Source organism: Heterodontus francisci, unplaced genomic scaffold (assembly GCF_036365525.1).
Source record: "Heterodontus francisci isolate sHetFra1 unplaced genomic scaffold, sHetFra1.hap1 HAP1_SCAFFOLD_865, whole genome shotgun sequence".
In the NCBI taxonomy this organism is placed as follows: domain Eukaryota; kingdom Metazoa; phylum Chordata; class Chondrichthyes; order Heterodontiformes; family Heterodontidae; genus Heterodontus; species Heterodontus francisci.
Genome location: NW_027142084.1, coordinates 192978 through 212769, shown reverse-complemented (window position 1 = coordinate 212769; position 19792 = coordinate 192978). Strand labels below are relative to the sequence as shown.

The following is a 19792-nucleotide window of genomic DNA, read 5'->3' as shown; positions in this document are numbered from 1 at the left end:
GGGTATCTCCCTCCCCTGCAGTGCAGAGTGACATTAGACAGGGAGGAGTGGCTGGGTATCTCCCTCCCCTGCAGTGCAGAGTGACATTAGACAGGGCGGAGTGGCTCGGTATCTCCCTCCCCTGCAGTGCAGAGTGACATTAGACAGGGAGGAGTGGCTGGGTATTTCCCTCCCCTGCAGGGCAGAGTGACATTAGACAGGGAGGAGTGGCTGGGTATTGCCCTCCCCTGCAGTGCAGAGTGACATTAGACAGGGCGGAGTGGCTGGGTACCTCCCTCCCCTGCAATGCAGAGTGACATTAGACAGGGAGGAGTGGCTGGGTATCTCCCTCCCCTGCAGTGCAGAGTGACATTAGACAGGGAGGAGTGCCTGGGTACCTCCCTCCCCTGCAGTGCAGAGTGACATTAGACAGGGCGGAGTGGCTGGGTACCTCCCTCCCCTGCAGTGCAGAGTGACATTTGACAGGGCGGAGTGGCTGGGTACCTCCCTCCCCTGCAGTGCAGAGTGACATTAGACAGGGTGAAGTGGCTGGGTATCCCCCTCCCCTGCAGTGCAGAGTGACATTAGACAGGGAGGAGTGTCTGGGTACCTCCCTCCCCTGCAGGGCAGAGTGACATTAGACAGGGAGGAGTAGCGAGGTACCTCCCTCCCCTGCAGGGCAGAGTGACATTAGACAGGGAGGAGTGGCTGGGCACCTCCCTCCCCTGCAGGGCAGAGTGACATTAGACAGGGAGGAGTGGCTGGGTATCTCCCTCCCCTGCAGTGCAGAGTGACATTAGACAGGGAGGAGTGGCTGGGTATCTCCCTCCCCTGCAGGGCAGAGTGACATTAGACAGGGAGGAGTGGCTGGGTATCTCCCTCCCCTGCAGTGCAGAGTGACATTAGACAGGGAGGAGTGGCTGGGTATCTCCCTCCCCTGCAGTGCAGAGTGACATTAGACAGGGAGGAGTGGCTGGGTATCTCCCTCCCCTGCAGTGCAGAGTGACATTAGACAGGGAGCAGTGGCTGGGTACCTCCCTCCCCTGCAGTGCAGAGTGACATTCGACAGTTTGGAGTGGCTGGGTATCTCCCTCCCCTGCAGTGCAGAGTGACATTAGACAGGGAGGAGTGGCTGGGTATCTCCCTCCCCTGCAGTGCAGAGTGACATTAGACAGGGAGCAGTGGCTGGGTATCTCCCTCCCCAGCAGTGCAGAGTGACATTAGACAGGGAGGAGTGGCTGGGTATCTCCCTCCCCTGCAGTGCAGAGTGACATTAGACAGGGAGGAGTGGCTGGGTATCTCCCTCCCCAGCAGTGCAGAGTGACATTAGACAGGGAGGAGTGGCTGGGTATCTCCCTCCCCTGCAGTGCAGAGTGACATTAGGCGCTGGTGAAGATTTCCCGCCTGCAGAGAGAGTAAAGCATGTTGACTGCCACTTGTCATTAAGATTGTGCTTCGTGCACCCACCATTTGGACTTTTTTTTTACCTTGTTTTTAATATTCATTCTTGGGATGTGGGCGTCGCTGGCCGGGCCAGCATTTATTGCCCATCTCTAACTGCCCTTGAGAAGGTGGTGGTGAGCTGCCTCAGTGTGTGTGTCCGGTTCCCCCTTCGGTTATTGCCCCTCGGAACAAGACCAAGTCAATCACTTTGAACCTGTACACAGTACTCAGTGCAAAGGCTGAACCATTACCAGCAAGAGTGTCTGAATATTAATTGTTTCTGTTCTGGAAAAGCTAGTTACTGACACTGGTAAACCATGGAAATTTTCCTCTCCAGTACCCTAGTACGGCTTCAGATTGATGCCATTGTCAGGTCAGCAACCTTCCCTCTGTCACCTCCTCATTTCCACTGATTAGTTTATTGAGATCCGGAAGGCAATTTCTCAAAGGATGGTGGAATCAGATTCCACAGGAACTGGGTCACACCAGCTGTCTGGGCACCGAGCTGTGTGCTGCACTTGGTGTCATTCTGTACACTGTAGGATATTAGACAGATGTAATGTATTATATAAAGTGCTCCAAATCCTCATGAAAACATTGCATGATTAACCTGTTATTTGTCTGGCAAACTTCACAATCAGAGAGTCACTGTGTGAAAGCCATACCCACCCCCGCCCCCCCGGACTGACAGAGTACTCAGAAATCAGGATCTGACCAGCATTATCAACTGACTTTGCTTTTTGTTTCCCAGATTCAGCCTGAGCTGATTAACCTGGACCCAACCAAACTGGGGCAGGTAGACATCATCACCATGGACCAGAAACACACAGAGCGAGTTCAGCGTCTGGTGAGTATCTGAATTGCTGGTGTCAAAAACTCCATTCCCCTCCTCGGATACTACCACTCTGACAGTGCAGCACTCCCTCAGTACTGACCCTCTGACAGTGCAGCACTCCCTCAGTACTGACCCTCTGACAGTGCAGCACTCCCTCAGTACTGACCCTCTGACAGTGCAGCACTCCCTCAGTACTGACCCTCTGACAGTGCAGCACTCCCTCAGTACTGATCCTCTGACAGTGCAGCATTCCCTCAGTACTGACCTTCCGACAGTGCAGAGCTCCCTCAGTGCTGACCCTCTGACAGTGCAGCACTCCCTCAGTACTGACCTTCTAACAGTGCAGCACTCCCTCAGTACTGACCTTCTGACAGTGCAGAGCTCCCTCAGTACTGACCCTCTGACAGTGCAGCACTCCCTCAGTACTGACCTTCCGACAGTGCAGAGCTCCCTCAGTACTGACCCTCTAACAGTGCAGCGCTCCCTCAGTACTGACCCTCTGACAGTGCAGCACTCCCTCAGTACTGACCTTCCGACAGTGCAGAGCTCCCTCAGTGCTGACCCTCTGACAGTGCAGCACTCCCTCAGTACTGACCTTCTAACAGTGCAGCACTCCCTCAGTACTGACCTTCCGACAGTGCAGAGCTCCCTCAGTACTGACCCTCTGACAGTGCAGCACTCCCTCAGTACTGACCTTCCGACAGTGCAGAGCTCCCTCAGTACTGACCCTCTGACAGTGCAGCACTCCCTCAGTACTGACCTTCCGACAGTGCAGAGCTCCCTCAGTGCTGACCCTCTGACAGTGCAGCACTCCCTCAGTACTGACCTTCTAACAGTGCAGCACTCCCTCAGTACTGACCCTCTGACAGTGCAGCACTCCCTCAGTACTGACCTTCCGACAGTGCAGAGCTCCCTCAGTGCTGACCCTCTGACAGTGCAGCACTCCCTCAGTACTGACCTTCTAACAGTGCAGCACTCCATCAGTACTGACCCTCTGACAGTGCAACACTCCCTCAGTACTGACCCTCTGACAGTGCAGCACTCCCTCAGTACTGACCCTCTGACAGTGCAGCACTCCCTCAGTACTGACCCTCTGACAGTGCAGCACTCCCTCAGTACTGACCCTCTGACAGTGCAGCACTCCCTCAGTACTGACCCTCTGACAGTGCAACACTCCCTCAGTACTGACCCTCTGACAGTGCAGCACTCCCTCAGTACTGACCCTCTGACAGTGCAGCACTCCCTCAGTACTGACCCTCTGACAGTGCAGCACTCCCTCAGTACTGACCCTCCGACAGTGCAGCACTCCCTCTATACTGGCCCTCTGACAGTGCGGCACTCCCTCAGTACTGATCCTCCGACAGTGCGGCACTCCCTCAGTACTGACCCTCTGACAGTGCAGCACTCCCTCAGTACTGATCCCCTGACAGTGCGGCACTCCCTCAGTACTGAATGTGTCATTTTTGCTTCGGGGCTGAGCTGACGTTTGAAATGTTCTGTTGTTAGGATTAAAACTTTCCTGATTCTGCGTCAGGCCATGCGGTTACACCCTGTTACTGAAATAATTGCATGTCGCACCTGTTTCTGCTCTTTGACCTGCGGGATTAAGTGCTCCTGCTGTGTTTGTCGCATATGACAGGGTTATGATCCTGCGGAAAAGGAGAAGTTTGAGCCCAAGCGCAAAATGAAGGGGCGAAGCTCGGCAAAGAACGTGGAAAAACGGAAAAGGAAGGTTGCCTTTGAGGAGCAGAGGGTGAGTAAGAGTTGTGAGCAGCCCTTTAGTACCCTTGTCCAGCAAGGTGCTGAAATGTTCAGTTGATCCACAGCCTCATTGGCTTTGTGCAGGGGAGAAAGTTCCAGATTTCCACTTGCCTTTGAATGAAGATCTGCTTCATGACATCACCCTTGAACGGCCTGGCTCTATCTTTCAGCCAATGCCCCAAAAGTCCTGGGATAGCTCCTTCCTTTCCTTCCCCCTCCTCCACCTGCCCACCTGTTTTTCTGGGCCCCTCGACACTTCCCCGAGGTCCTGAGTGAGATGCGACCTTCCCTGAGCGAGGGTTTGAGGGTGATGGCACCAACTCTGAGCCCATTTAGAGCAGGGCAGTGGGACAGTCGCTGTGTTTGTGGCTCCCAGCTCTTACAGTGAGTGTGTGGTCATCATTTATCACTGGCTTCTCAGTACGACTGTTATTTTGGATGTGCCCAGTGACTAAACCACCCTTGAACACCTTCATCCAGTAGCCCCCCCCCACTCCCCCCCCCCCCCCCCCAACCGTGTGAGTAGGGCCAGCCTTGAGCATAGGGACTCCCTGGATGAACTTTCTTTGAGATTGAGTATATTGCCATATTTTACATTACATGGATAGATTGGAGAAACTGGGGCTGTTCTGCTTCAGAGATGAGAAGGTGAGAGGTGTTCAAAATCATGAGGTGGTCTGGACAGAGCAGATAAAGAGAAACTGTTCCCATTGGCGGAAGGATCCAGAACCAGCGGGCGCCGATTTAAGGTCATTGACAAAAGAAGCAATGGCGACATGAGGAAAAACATTTTCACACAGCGAGTGGTTCGGACCTGGAGTGCACTGCCTGAGAGTGGGGGGAGGATCTGGTGTGCACTGCCTGAGAGTGCGAGGGGAGGATCTGGAGTGCACTGCCTGAGAGTGGGGGGAGGATCTGGTGTGCACTGCCTGAGAGTGCGAGGGGAGGATCTGGAGTGCACTGCCTGAGAGTGGGGGGAGGATCTGGTGTGCACTGCCTGAGAGTGGGGGGAGGATCTGGTGTGCACTGCCTGAGAGTGGGGAGAGGATCTGGTGTGCACTGCCTGAGAGAGTGGGGGGAGGATCTGGTGTGCAATGCCTGAGAGTGCGGGGGGAGGATCTGGTGTGCACTGCCTGAGAGAGTGGGGGGAGGATCTTGTGTGCAATGCCTGAGAGTGCGGGGGGAGGATCTGGTGTGCACTGCCTGAGAGAGTGGGGGGAGGATCTGGTGTGCAATGCCTGAGAGTGCGGGGGGAGGATCTGGAGTGCACTGCCTGAGAGAGTGGGGGGAGGATCTGGTGTGCACTGCCTGAGAGAGTGGGGGGAGGATCTGGAGTGCACTGCCTGAGAGTGGGGAGAGGATCTGGTGTGCACTGCCTGAGAGAGTGGGGGGAGGATCTGGTGAGCAATGCCTGAGAGTGCGGGGGGAGGATCTGTTGTGCACTGCCTGAGAGTGCGGGGGGGAGGATCTGGTGTGCACTGCCTGAGAGAGTGGGGGGGAGGATCTGGTGTGCAATGCCTGAGAGTGCGGGGGGAGGATCTGGTGTGCAATGCCTGAGAGTGCGGGGGGAGGATCTGGTGTGCAATGCCTGAGAGTGCGGGGGGAGGATCTGGTGTGCACTGCCTGAGAGTGCGGGGGGAGGATCTGGTGTGCAATGCCTGAGAGTGCGGGGGGAGGATCTGGTGTGCAATGCCTGAGAGTGCGGGGGGAGGATCTGGTGTGCAATGCCTGAGAGTGCGGGGGGAGGATCTGGTGTGCACTGCCTGAGAGTGCGGGGGGAGGATCTGGAATGCACTGCCTGAGAGTGCTAGGGGAGGCAGATTAAGTCGAGGATTTTGAAAGGGAATTGGGTTGTTCCCTTGAAAAGAGAGAATTTGTAGGGAAATGGGGAGAAGGTGAGGGTGTGGCATGTGGCACTAGATAAATTGCACTTAGAGAGCCAGCATAAACATGATGGGCTGAATGGCCTCCTTCTGTGCTGTAACAATTCTGTGATCAGGGAAGGCAGCGTTTTAGATTAAACTCCAATTGTTTGCAAACTTTTAAACATCTTTTTGTAAGAGGTTTCTAACCCAAGGATTTTTTTTTGGTGTAATTGAGATGAACAAACAGCCAGATTCACCTCAAATATCTCAAGTCACACCATTAACCATCTAAAATTCAAAACTGCCAAGATTTAGATGTGTGATCCTTATTATCCGCAATTAAAGACCTCCCCCCACCCCGCTTCCCATATCCTTCACAGTAGTGATTTGAATTCCACTGTGACCATCAATGAAAGTGAGGTTTTCACAGCGTAACAGGTTAGTTAACTGTAACAGCCAGGTGAGGAGGGGTTCTCGGGTTCCTCTCTCTCGCCCTTCCTCTTAATTGACCCCAACAGGATTTATTTCTTTTCTAAACAGTGGTTGTGTTTATCACATCCGTGAGTGTTTTACCTTTTACCTTTACTGTGATTGTGAAAGAACCAGTCGGACAGGTTTTCTTGAGTTTAAACAAAAAGGAGGCAAGTTTATTTTCTTAACTCTCTAAGCCGATTTAAAAACATCACCACCTGCAAGTTCCCGTCCAAGTCATACACCATCCTGACTTGGAACTATATCGCTGTTCCTTCACTGTCACTGGGTCAAAATCTTGGAACTCCCTTCCTAACATTCACACGAGAGTATCACACTCACACATACACACACAAACACACACAAATAGATTGCAGAGGGAAAAATAGATTTGGTAGTTGGATTAAAGTCCAGAATAAATGGAACTTAAGTGCACAGTCTGTGAAGCAGATAATCCGGTAGTCCTCGGCTGAAGCTGTATTCTTGAAGTCCTTGATGGTCCAAAGGTATTTTGGCTGACGTGCTTTGCTCAGGGTTTTCCTGAAGGCAGAATTGTATTTGGCTTTCTTCCCCTGCTTGCTTGGAGGGTCCACAGTCTTAGACGGTTTTCAAACTTGATGTTTTCTGGGGAGAGAGAAAGCTTTCTGTGCTGCTGCAATCTCAGGTTCTGCTTGTCTTCTGCGAGTGTAACAAAACTTGTGTTTTTTTCAGAGAAGGACAGATGGTCACGTGGTTCTCTCAGTCCCCTTTGTTTTTAATGAGGTCCCGAAGTCTAAAAGCAAAACTTCTCTTCGGCGGGGCTGGCAGGGTTTACTCCCTGAAGGGACGTCTCCACTTATGAATACCTCAGAATGATTTTGAATGTCCAGCTAACGAGGGTGATCTACTTAGTTGGCCAAAGCATTGTTATGGCTGGACTTCTTGTTAGACTTTTTGTCTGCAGTTCAATCTCCTGCTATTTCAGTGGCTACCTTGGCTGCTAGTTTTTTTTTAAGTTAACTTGTAGGATTTTTTTTCCTTTCGAAGTCGAATGTAATTAAATATGAAATTAATATGAAATCGATGAAATTAATATTTCTCATTTAGCCTACAGGGCTTTCTTGACATAACCTCCATAATTCCAACTTAATTCAGACCAATACTTATTAACTAAATGCACAGCAGAATAGTGTGTGCTTTTTTTCTAAAAAAAAAAGATAAATTGTCATTTTTTTTTCCTTGTTCTTCCTTCAGGCGCCTTTTCCAAATGACCATTAAAATGGAACAAAAATAAAACTAAAGGAAAAGTTGTTCTCGTAGTTAAATAACGCCTTCAATATTCTTATAGCAACAAGAGTTAAAGAGGGTGGAGTTTTTGGGAGCTTGAGCTGTGAAACATCCAAGCCAGTGTTTTAACAGAGACAGCACTGCAACCCTGCAATCCTTTAACATAGAAAATAATTTTTCCCATATCTCCTTTCTTTATCCTTTCTCTCCCTTAAACTAGTTTTCAATTCCACATTCGGCAAAAATCAATCAATAAGAGATGTCTTTAATTTAAACTAGCAACAAAAGCAATAGTTTTTTTTTAGAAAGACACTAGTCCAATTAAAGCAAATTGTTTTAAAACTTCCAATGGGATTTCTGCCAGGCATCTTCAAGGCTGAAGATTACCTCTTCCAAAACAAACTGCTCTGTGCCTTTTCTCAGTTACAAAACTAACTTTTAAATAAAATTAATACACTGCGCCAGCATCTTTAATTTAAAATGTAATTCAGTTTGTACTGGGTGCACGATCTTAAGTTGAAATGAACACACTGAACAATCAGATACACAGATTTAACCGTCATGAGACTTAGAAATACTGGTTCAAAAATCAAAACCTGGCGTGTTTCTCACAAAAAGATAAACTGGTGTTTACATTATATAGAGAGGACAAGTAACAAACTTAAAACAGTCTGTATACTGCTAACATTAAAGACCAGATTACAACGGGTTAAACAGCTTTTAGTTCTGTGCACAGAACAGTATAATGATGATGCACAAGCTAAATAGACAGAAAAGACATACGACCCGTAACTGGTTGAACAGGTTACCGATCTGGTAACCAGATGGGGTTTTTAAACAGCAATCGACAATGATTTCATGGTCACCATTAGACTAGCTTTCTAAATTCCACATTTATTCACTGAATTCAAGTTTTCACCATCTGCCGTGATGGGGTTTGAACCCATGTCCCCAGTGCATTAGCCTGGGCCTCTAGATTACTAGTCCAGTGACATTACCACCACCTCCCCAATCACCAAGGGACAGGTACGGAACGTAAACCCCTCCCTTACCGATCGCTGCCCCCCGACGTCACCTTTCACCTTATCTCATGCTTGGTATCCTTTTCAAACGTCTGCCAGACACTTGTGCAGAGAGGTTACGAGGCTCCATCTTATCAGCTTTTAGAATGTCTTGTTTTGGAGCCTATGCTAGAGTCATGTCCTTGGCAGGGATAACAGGCCTAAGCTGTCCTAGCTGCCTGCAACAGGATCTTTCTTATTAAGGCAGAGGGAGCTGTTTCTATAAGACATGACTAATTTCTTAAGGTTATTAAACAGCCATTTCTTACAAGTGCAGAGCTTCTTGAGTGTTGTCGGAGCTGCACCCATCCAGGCATGTGCAGAGTATCCCATCACACTCCTGACTTGTGCCTTGTAGATGGGGGACAGGCTTTGGGGAGTCAGGAGGTGAGTTACTCGCTGCAGGATTCCCAGCCTCTGACCTGCTCTTGTAGCCACGGTATTTATATGGCTACTCCAGTTCAGTTTCTCGTCACTGACCTGCAGATACGTATGCACCTGAACTCTCTTCATCAAATTTGTTCTTTTTATTTTGAATATTTTTTATTTAAAGCCCTCTTGACCACGGTGACACTGGACGTTAGCCTGTCCATGGGATCCCTGAGACAGGGAGCTCCTTTGTTTAGTTCATAAACTCTGATCTCACTGTAATAATCCCCGTCAGTTAACTGTTCCCCTTTTCTCGTGCAGAAATTAATCCGACAGAGCATTGAGGACAAAGCGAAGGCCCAGAAAGAACAGAAAGTGAAAGAGACAGTAGCTGCACGTCAGAACACAACCTTAGACCGTTTCAAGAAATAATCTCACTTCGCTGCTGCAAAGCTTGGGAGTGCAGAGAAACTCTGAACACATTCCACCTTCCCTGGAGCTCGCCAAGAGACGGACACGGGTGTAACACTCTGCTCACTGTACTGAGACACAGCTAAGCAAGGAGACAGTCTATCATTCCGACTCCGTACTTGAGGATACCTCGGGACCCCCTTCCACCTGAATCCGACTCAGGAGTTTAACGAGTAAACTTTGATGTGCCCTTGATTTTCCGGTGCACTGACGGATCCTGTTGGATTAATGTTAATCGATAATTTGTGGATATTTTCAAGGAATGCCAAATAAATGTTCCCGTCAAGAGTGAGAACTCACGGAAAGGAAAACTACTTCCTAAACCTTTTTGGTGTTCCTTTTTTTAGTTATTTCTAAAGGTGTTTTATCCTTATTCAGAAAAAACTTGCACTGTGTGATGTTTAGAATCCTAGAAATTGACTGTATAGGAGGAGTTCAACTCTTAAAGATGTCCAATTTATTCCCACACCCTAGCTCTTTCCACTTAATCCTGCATATTCTCTTCCTCGATTCCTCTTCACATCCATGTCCAATTGTCTTTCGAAAGATTTCTATGGAATCTGATTTTCACTTCATACCTCTCCAGATTCTTCGCCATTTATTTTATATCTGTGACCTCTGATTATTGAACTACTTGTCAAGTGAAACAGTTTCTCCTTACTCTTATCAAAACCCATCGTAATTATGAACACCTCTATCAAATCTCCCCTTAACCTTCTCTGCTCGAAGGAGAGCAACACCATCTTCTCCAGTCTTTCCATCTCACCGAACCCCTGCTCTCATGCAGCTTAACCACCTCTGCACCTTCTTCAGAACCTTGACATAATCCTTAGAGTGTGATACTCAGAATTAGACAGGTTCCTCCGGCTGAGGCCTAACCAGAGTGTCATGCTAGGCCCCCGCCTGCCAAGAATGAGGCACATTAATTTTGTCATGAACATTGATTTTAAACTCTTACTGGAGTGAGGGAAGGACTTGTTAAACAAATCAGCCATGGCTGGAAAATATATTTGCGTGTTAACTGACGGTGATTGGAAGGACTAAGCAGCCATTCCCTGACACATTCAACCCACAATGGACTTTTGATCACCAGACGTTGAAGGTGGGGGAGCTCGCATTCCAGGTTGAATGCTAAGATGGCCGAATACACAAACAGACATGGTCAAACCAGCTAGTCACATGACTAACCTGCTGGGCAACCTGAGTTTTTTGAATTTGTACAAACAGTTTGAACAGAGTGTGCCCGTTTGCTGCTGGACTGAGAAGATCTCTCTTCTGTCTGCTCCCATCTCTTTCTCACAAGCCTCTGAATCCACTGAAGATACATGAACCCCAAGAGAGAAAAGTCTCCTACAGCGAACAAGATTTAAGAAGAATACTGGGCCCCAACGAAAAGTAAGATCTACCTCCAATCAAGGACTCTACAGTGAGCTTGTAAACCGTAACAAAAACTCTTCAGATATTGCCTCAAACTTTTCTATTTTATTTCTTCTGTTTTCTTTCTGTCTTTATCTGCATGTGTGTATCCTGTATGCATGCTAGCGTGGGCGCGTTGTGTAGCCGTAGGCGTTAACTGAATTAGAGTTTAAGTTTAATAAAATTTCACTTTTCTTCTTTAAACCTGAGAAAACCTGTTTGTGCTGGTTTCTTTGCCTTATAATTGGAAAGTGATGGAACAAGGATTCAACAAGGGGGAGCTAAAACACGGTGTGTTTCAAATTAAAACTCTGTTACAGTAAGACCAGGTGAAGGCTGAAAGGGAACCCTAGACCCCTTTCTCACTTGGTTGTAACAGAAATTTGGGTGCTAGTATCCGGAATTGACCCACAGACAAATGAGAGAAATTGGAATTGGGAAACTAAATTGTTCCCAATCAAAAAAGAACAAGATTTCAATACAGGTTTTCTTGTGGTTGTGTGTGATTGAATACTAACATGTCTGCAACTGAAGCTAGCAGCTCCCCAAGCCAGAGTGAAATAACTTGGGATAAGTTAAAAGCACTGTCTATGGAGGAGTTGAAGAAAATGGCTGAGCAGTGTGGGATCACTGTACGTGGCAAGGTTAGGAAGTCTGAACTCCTAAGGCTAGTGGCCAACTATTTTTCCCTTGAATCTGAAGAAGCAGAAACAGGGTTAGAAGCAGACCCAGACAGGGTACTGCTAGCAAAGATACAATTGGAATAAAGGAAACTTGAATTAGAAGACAGAGAAAGAGACAGAAGAGGGAGAAAGAGAGAACCTTCCAGAAGGAACGTGAAGAAAAAGAAAGACAGGAGAAGGAGAGAGAGAGAAAGAATATTCCAGAAAAAGTACGAAGAAAGAGAGCTGAAGCAACTTGAGTCACCTGGGAGGGGGCGGGGAGGAGAGTAATTCAGGGCTGGGTACAAAATTGCTAAACTTCGCTTAATTCCAAACTTCAATGAGGACAATGTAGAAACATTTTTTGTGTCCTTTGAGAAACTGGCAAGGCAGCTAAAATGGCCAGCTGAGACCTGGCCTCTTTTACTACAAAGTAAGCTAACTGGAAAAGTCCATGAGATTTATTCCCTGTTGCCAGATGAGAGTTCATCAAATTATGAACTGACCAAAAATGCTATCCTTGGGGCATATGAATTAGTACCCGAAGCCTATCGCCAAAAGTTTAGAGCCCTCAAGAAGCAAGCTGATCAAACTTCTCTGGAGTTTGAAAGAAGTAAGCAGCTGGCTTTCGATCAGTGGCTGAGGGCTCTTAAAATGCAGCTCAGCTATGAGAATCTCAGAGAGGTAATTCTGTTAGAGGAATCTAAACACTCTGTCCCACCCTCTGTAAAGACCCACGTAGAGGAGCTGCGGGTCCAGAGAGCCCGGCAAGTGGCTGTTCTGGCCGATGAGTTTGCTTTAGTTTATAAGTTGGTTTCCCAGGGCAGAACCTTTCCTAGTCACCCCCACAAATCCGAAAAGGACAAAGGGTGGAAAAGTGATAGCAGCCTAAGCAGTCCTGGGAGATAACGAAAAGCAGGAGACACAGGGGGTCCTCCTGTAGCCACACCCGCTCAGTGAAGAAGTGAACCTAATTGAAAGCATAGCAGGACAAGCGTGGCTTTAACTGCAGTAAGAGTGAGACCCAGGAAGCTTACTACTGCAAGTGCAGGAAAATTTAATAGGATTCCTGAAGGTTATTGGGGTTTTGTGTCTGAAGGGAAAGCAACCCCACACCCCTTGAGTGAGGCAAGCAAGCCCATAGTGATTCTCAGGGACACAGGGGCCACTGGATCCCTTTTACTGGGAAAAGGCCTGACCTTTACCCCAGAGAGTGCAGTGAACACCAGAATGGTGCTGAATGGTATTGGAGGGCAGTGTATGCCTTTACCTGTATACCGGGTGCACCTGGAGTGTGACCTAGTTTCAGGACCGCTGACCGCCGGGATTGTCCCTAGTTTGCCCGTGGACGGGGTTGACCTGCTCCTAGATAATGATCTGGCAGGGGTGAAGGTGATTGCCCCTCAGCCCCCCAGTAGTGAAAGACCGCAGGAGGTCAGAGAGACAGGGCTGTGGCAGGAGACAGTCCCCTGCAGACTCCCTGAATGTGTAGTGGATCAGGGCATGATCAAACCAGCTCCCCCAGAGCAGACTGCATTGGCACTGCAGGCAGATGACCAGGTCTGCCTGTCCGAGACTTTCCTTGGAAAGTTAGGAGACCCAAGGAATGAATTAAATGGATTTTCCCTAGCTGAGGCTCAGCGACCTGACCCAGTATTGCTAGGGTTAGCACAGGCTGCCCAGTCTGAAAGTGAAGGAGAGGGAGTCCCTGAATGCTACTATTTAAGGAATGAGGTACTGATGAAGATGGGAGTTCTCCTCACAGAGCTGAGAGCAAGGACTGGACAGTAGTTCACCAGTTAGTGGTGCTGCAGAGGTACCAGGGAGAAATATTAAGAGGAGCCCACGAGACTATAGTGGCTGTACATGTCGGTATACAAAAGACCAAAGCCCACATAAGACAGTTTGACTGGCCAGAACTCCACAAAGATGTGGTGGAGTACTGCAGGAGATGCCACATGTGCCAGGTTGAAAGGAAACCCCACCCTGCAGGGAAACCTGCATCCCGAAGTCCTGTACTGGTGTTAGGAGGACCCTCCAGCAGAGGCTGGTGAGCTGTAAGGGATCCTCGCCAAGAACAGAAGGGGACAGGCTGGCAAAAGTTTAGAAAGAGAAGGAGAAAAAGTGACCCAGAGGGCAGGTTAAAGGAAGTCCGAGAGGAATTCCGGATGAAAACCCTTACTGTCCGGTCAACCAACCCCAAAAAATGTGCAAAGTTAGACCCCACATGTTCCTACGTAAATGCAGACACTAGAAGCACCCCACCAGAGTTGTTAACAGCATTTAAAGGAACCTGCAGGGACAAAGAAAGACCTCTAGGGGGCAGAGAAACCGTGAGAGTGATGCCCCACCTATTCAAAGTGCCACAGGAGAGTGCAGTAGACTCTGCACAAATACCTGCAGGTAGGAATGTCCTCTGGGACAGAGGGGAGATTAGCAAAGAATTCTCCCTCACAGTCAGAAAAAAGGGAACCACCCATCCCCTGACTCAGCAAAGCACTGAAAGTGAGTTCAGGTTAGACCTGCTCATTACTGACTTTTTTTTTTTAAAATTACCTAAGCAGGAACAAAGACCCGAGGCAGCCATGGAAATGGGCAAACGGAAGAGAGAATTCCCCAAAAAATACGCATGTTTATTGGGATGCCAAAAGGGTGCAATTAAAGCAGCACTGGCACCAAGAGAAGACAGGCTGGAATACGTTTTAGGATTTATGAATGAATGAGAGAAATACATGTTTTTATTTCTGTATCATGTTTTTCTCATCCCTTTTATTGAAATCTGCCTTTTCTCTGGTCACATTTCATTCCGCTGGTTGTGGAGGTGTCATGCTAGGCCCCCACCTGCCAAGAAAGAGGCACATTAATTTCGTCATGAACATTGATTTTAAACTCCTACTGGAGTGAGAAGAGGACTTGTTGACCAGATCAGCCATGGCTGGAAAAGACATTTGCATATTATCAGACGGTGTTTGGAAGGACAAAGCAGCCATTTCCTGACATTCAACCCACAATGGACTTTTGATCACCAGCCGTTGAAGGTGGGGGAGCTCGCATTCCAGGTTGACTGCTAAGATGGCCAAAATCACAAACAGACATGATCAAACCAGCTAGTCACATGACTAACCTGCTGGGCAACCTGAGTTTTTTGAATTTGTACAAACAGTTTGGGCAGAGTTTCTGTTTGCTCCTGGACTGAGAAGATCTCTGTCCTGTCTGCTCCCATCTCTTTCTCACAAACCTCTGAATCCACTGAAGATGCATGAACCCCAAGAGAGAAAAGTCACCTACAGCGAACAAGGTTTAAGAAGAATACTGGGCCCCAATGAAAAGCAAGATCTACCTACAATCAAGGACTCTTACAGTGAGCTCGAAGAACCGTAACAAAAACTCTTCAGATATTGCCTCAAATTTTTCCACTTCATTTCTTCTGTTTTCCATCTCTATCTGCATGTGTGTATTGCATGTGCATGCTAGCGTGGGCGCGTCATGTATCCACAGGCGTCAACTAAATTATAAGTTTAATAAAATTTCACTTTTCTTCTTTAAACCTGAGAGAGCCTGTGATGCTGGTTTCTTTGTCTTATAATTGGAAAGCGGTGAACAAGGATTCACCAAGAGGGAGCTAAAACGCGCTATGTTTAAAATTAAAACCCTGTTGCAGTAAGACCAGGTGAAGGCTGAAAGGGAACCCTAGACCCCTTTCTCACCTGGTCGTAACAAGAGAAAGGTTCAGCATGAGTTCCTTATTCTTGTGTTCAATGTCCCTATTTACAAAGCCAAGTGTCCCATGTTCATTCTTAACTGCCTTCTCAATCTGCCCTGTCACCTTCAAGGATTTGTGAATGTGCACCCTGCTTTTTCACTCAAAACAAAGAACAGTACAGCACAGGAACAGGCCATTCGGCCCTCCAAGCCTGCGCCGATCTTGATGCCTGCCTAAACTAAAACCTTCTGCACTTCCGGGGACCGTATCCCTCTATTCCCATCCTATTCATGTATTTGTCAAGATGCCTATTAAACGTCGCTATCGTACCTGCTTCCACCACCTCCCCTGGCAGCAAGTTCCAGGCACTCACCACCCTCTGTGTAAAGAACTTGCCTCGCGCATCCCCTCTAAACTTTGCCCCTCTCACCTTAACCCTATGTCCCCTAGGAACTGACTCTTCCACCCTGGGAAAAAGCTTCTGACTATCCACTCTGTCCATGCCGCTCATAACTTTGTAAAACTCTATCATGTCGCCCCTCCACCTCCGTCGTTCCAGTGAAAACAATCCGAGTTTATCTAACCTCTCCTCATAGCTAATGCCCTCCAGACCAGGCAACATCCTGGTAAACCTCTTCTGTACCCTCTCTAAAGCCTCCACGTCCTTCTGGTATTGTGGCAACCAGAATTGCACACAATATTCTCAGTGTGGCCTAACTAAAGTTCTGTACAGCTGCAGCATGACTTGCCAATTTTTATACTCTATGTCCCGCCCGATGAAGGCAAGCATGCCGTATGCCTTCTTGACTACCTTATCCACCTGCGTTGCCACTTTCAGTGACCTGTGGACCTGTACGCCCAGATCTCTCTGCCTGTCAATACTCCTCAGGGTTCTGCCATTTACTGTATACTTCCCACCTGCATTAGACCTTCCAAAATGCATTACCTCACATTTGTCTGGATTAAACTCCATCTGCCATTTCTCCGCCCAAGTCTCCAACCAATCTATATCCTGCTGTATCCTCTGACAATCCTCATCACTATCCGCAACTCCTCCAACCTTTGTGTCGTCCGCAAACTTACTAATCAGACCAGCTACATTTTCCTCCAAATCATTTATATATACTACAAATCACAAAGGTCCCAGCACTGATCCCTGCGGAGCACCACTAGTCACATCCCTCCATTCAGAAAAGCACCCTTCCACTGCGACCCTCTGTCTTCTATAACAGAGCCAGTTCTGTATCCATCTTGCCAGCTCACCTCTGATCCCGTGTGACTTCACCTTTTGTACCAATCTGCCATGAGGGACCTTGTCAAAGGCTTTACTGAAGTGCATATTGATAACATCTACTGCCCTTCCTTCATCAATCATTTTTGTCACTTCCTCAAAAAACTCAATCAAATTAGTAAGACACGACCTCCCCTTCACAACACCATGCTGCCTCTCGCTAATAAGTTTGTTGTTTCCAAGTGGGAGTAAATCCTGTCCCGAAGAATCCTCTCTAATAATTTCCCTACCACTGACGTAAGGCTCACCGGCCTATAATTTCCTGGATTATCCTTGCTACCCTTCTTAAACAAATGAAAAACATTGGCTATTCTCCAGTCCTCTGGGACCTCACCTGTAGCCAATGAGGATGCAAAGATTTCTGTCAAGGCCCCAGCAATTTCTTCCCTTGCCTCCCTCAGTATTCTGGGGTAGATCCCATCAGGCCCTGGGGACTTATCTACCTTAATGCTTTGCAAGACACCCAACACCTCCTCCTTTTTGATAATGAGATGACTGAGACTATCTACACTCCCTTCCCTCGGCTCATCATCCACCAAGTCCTTCTCTTTGGTGAATACTGATGCAAAGTACTCATTTAGTACCTCGCCCATTTCCTCTGGCTCCACACATAGATTCCCTTCTCTGTCCTTGAGTGGGCCAACCCTTTCCCTGGTTACCCTCTTGCTCTTTATATACGTATAAAAAGCCTTGGGATTTTCTTTAAACCTGTTTGCCAATGACTTTTCATGACCCCATTTAGCCCTCCTGACTCCTTGCTTAAGTTCCTTCCTACTGTCTTTATATTCCTCAAGGGATTCGTCTGTTCCTAGCCTTCCAGCCCTTACGAATGCTTCCTTTTTCTTTTTGACTAGGCTCACAATATCCCGCGTTATCCAAGGTTCCCGAAACTTGCTAAACTTATCCTTCTTCCTCACAGGAACATGCTGGTCCTGGATTCTAATCAACTGACGTTTGAAAGACTCCCACATGTCAGATGTTGATTTACACTCAAACAGCCACCCCCAATTTTTCTTCAGTTCCTGCCTAATATTGTTATAATTAGCCTTCCCCCAATTTAGCACCTTCACCCGAGGACTACTCTTATCCTTATCCACAAGTACCTTAAAACTTATGGAATTACGGTCACTGTTCCCAAAATGCTCCCCTACTGAAACTTTGACCACCTGGCCGAGCTCATTCCCCAATACCAGGTCCAGTACGGCCCCATCCCTAGTTGGACTATCTACATATTGTTTCAAGAAGCCCTCCTGGATGCTCCATGCAAATTCTTCCCCATCCAAGCCCCTCGCACTAAGTGAGTCCCAGTCAATATAGGGGAAGTTAAAATCACACACCACTACAACCCTGTTACATTTACATCTTTCCAAAATCTGTCTACATATCTGCTCCTCTACCTCCCGCTGGCTGTTGGGAGGCCTGTAGTAAACCCCCAACATCGTGACTGCACTCTTCCTATTCCTGAGCTCCACCCATATTGCCTCGCTGCATGACCCCTCTGAGGTGTCCTCCCGCAGTACAGCCGTGATATTCTCCTTAACCAGTAATGCAACTCCCCCACCCCTTTTACACCCCCCTCTATCCCGCCTGAAGCTTCTAAATCCTGGAACATTTAGCTGCCAATCCTGTCCTTCCCTCAACCAAGTCTCTGTAATAGCAACAACATCATAGTTCCAAGTACTAATCCAAGCTCTCAGTTCATGTGCCTTACCTGTTATACTTCTCACATTGAAACAAATGCACTTCAGACCACCAGTCCCGCTGTGCTCAGCAACATCTCCCTGCCTGCCCTTCCTCCTAGTCTTACTGGCCTTATTTACCAGTTCCCCCTCATTTATTTCACTTGCTGTCCTTCTGCTCTGGTTCCCACCCCCCTGCCACACTAGTTTAAACCCTCCCGAGTGACGCTAGCAAACCTTGCAGCCAGGATATTTGTGCCCCTCCAGTTTAGATGCAACCCGTCCTTCTTGTACAGGTCCCACCTGTCCCTGAAGAGAGCCCAATGATCCAGATATCTGAAACCCTCCCTTCTACACCAGCTGTTCAGCTACGTGTTTAGCTGCACTATCTTTCTATTTCTAGCCTCACTGGCATGTGGCACAGGGAGTAATCCTGAGCTTACAACCCTAGAGGTCCTGTTTTTTAACTTTCTACCTAACTCCCTAAACTCCCCCTGCAGGACCTCGTCACTCTTCCTGCCTATGTCATTGGTACCGATGTGTACCACAACCTCTGGCTGTTCACCCTCCCCCTTCAGAATGCCCCCTGTCCGTTCAGAGACATCCTTGACCCTGGCACCAGGGAGGCAACATACCATCCTGGAGTCTCTTTCACGTCCACAGAAGTGCCTATCTGTGCCCCTGACTATAGAGTCCCCTATAACTATTGCTCTTCTACGCTTTGTACCTCCCTGCTGAACAACAGTGCTAGTCGTGGTGCCACTGCTCTGGCTGCTGCTGTTTTCCCCTGATAGGCCATCTCCCCCAACAGTATCCAAAACAGTATACTTGTTAGAGAGGGGGATAGCCACAGGGGATTCCTGCACTGACTGCCTGCCCCTTCTAGCGGTCACCCATCTATCTGCCTGCACCTTGGGTGTAACCACGTCTCTAAAACTCCTGTCTATGACACTTTCTGCCACCTGCATGCTCCTAAGTGCATCCAGTTGCCGCTCCAACCGATCCATGCGGTCTGTGAGGAGCTGCAACTGGGTACACTTCCTGCAGATGTAGTCGTCCGGAATGCTGGAAGTGTCACAGACTTCCCACATCTCACAGGTGAAGCACTTCACCCCTCTAACTGACATTTCTAGCACTAATTAATAAATTAATTTAAAATAAATAAATACTTATTAAATCCTGAAACTCCTGAAAATAGTGTTATTTAGATGATACTGCTTCCCCATGTCGTTCCTCACTTCACACCGATCTGCATTCAATTACATTTGCCACATACATCTGTCCATTTCACCAGCTGTCTGTTATCAGACGGCAGTCGCTTGTTAGCGAGCGCACAGCTTTGTGATTGCTGTCGGAATTCACGGGTCTCTGTGGGTGCGGCTGGTTTGTGCCTGTGAGCCTGACCGTAATGCCCCACCGCAAAATGGCTGAAATTAATTTAGAAATAAGGCAGGGGATTGGGTGAAATTTTCCTTTATGGAAGAGCCAATCTGTGGACTGGTGTGCACTACCACGGTGAC

The 19792-nt window shown here is 48.0% G+C and overlaps 1 protein-coding gene across 1 annotated transcript in view; it reads left to right on the top strand.

The window, feature by feature from the left end:
- The window catches only part of LOC137366512 (WD repeat-containing protein 46-like), a 52442-nt gene extending 41834 nt beyond the window's left edge, over positions 1-10608 (top strand). Inside the window, exons 3-5 of the mRNA XM_068028306.1 lie at positions 2174-2269; positions 3897-4010; positions 9372-10608. Of these exons, the coding sequence (XP_067884407.1) occupies positions 2174-2269; positions 3897-4010; positions 9372-9482 (321 nt within the window). The 3' untranslated portion in view covers positions 9483-10608. The remainder of the gene's footprint in view (positions 1-2173; positions 2270-3896; positions 4011-9371) is intronic.
- The last annotated feature ends 9184 nt before the right edge of the window (positions 10609-19792 follow it).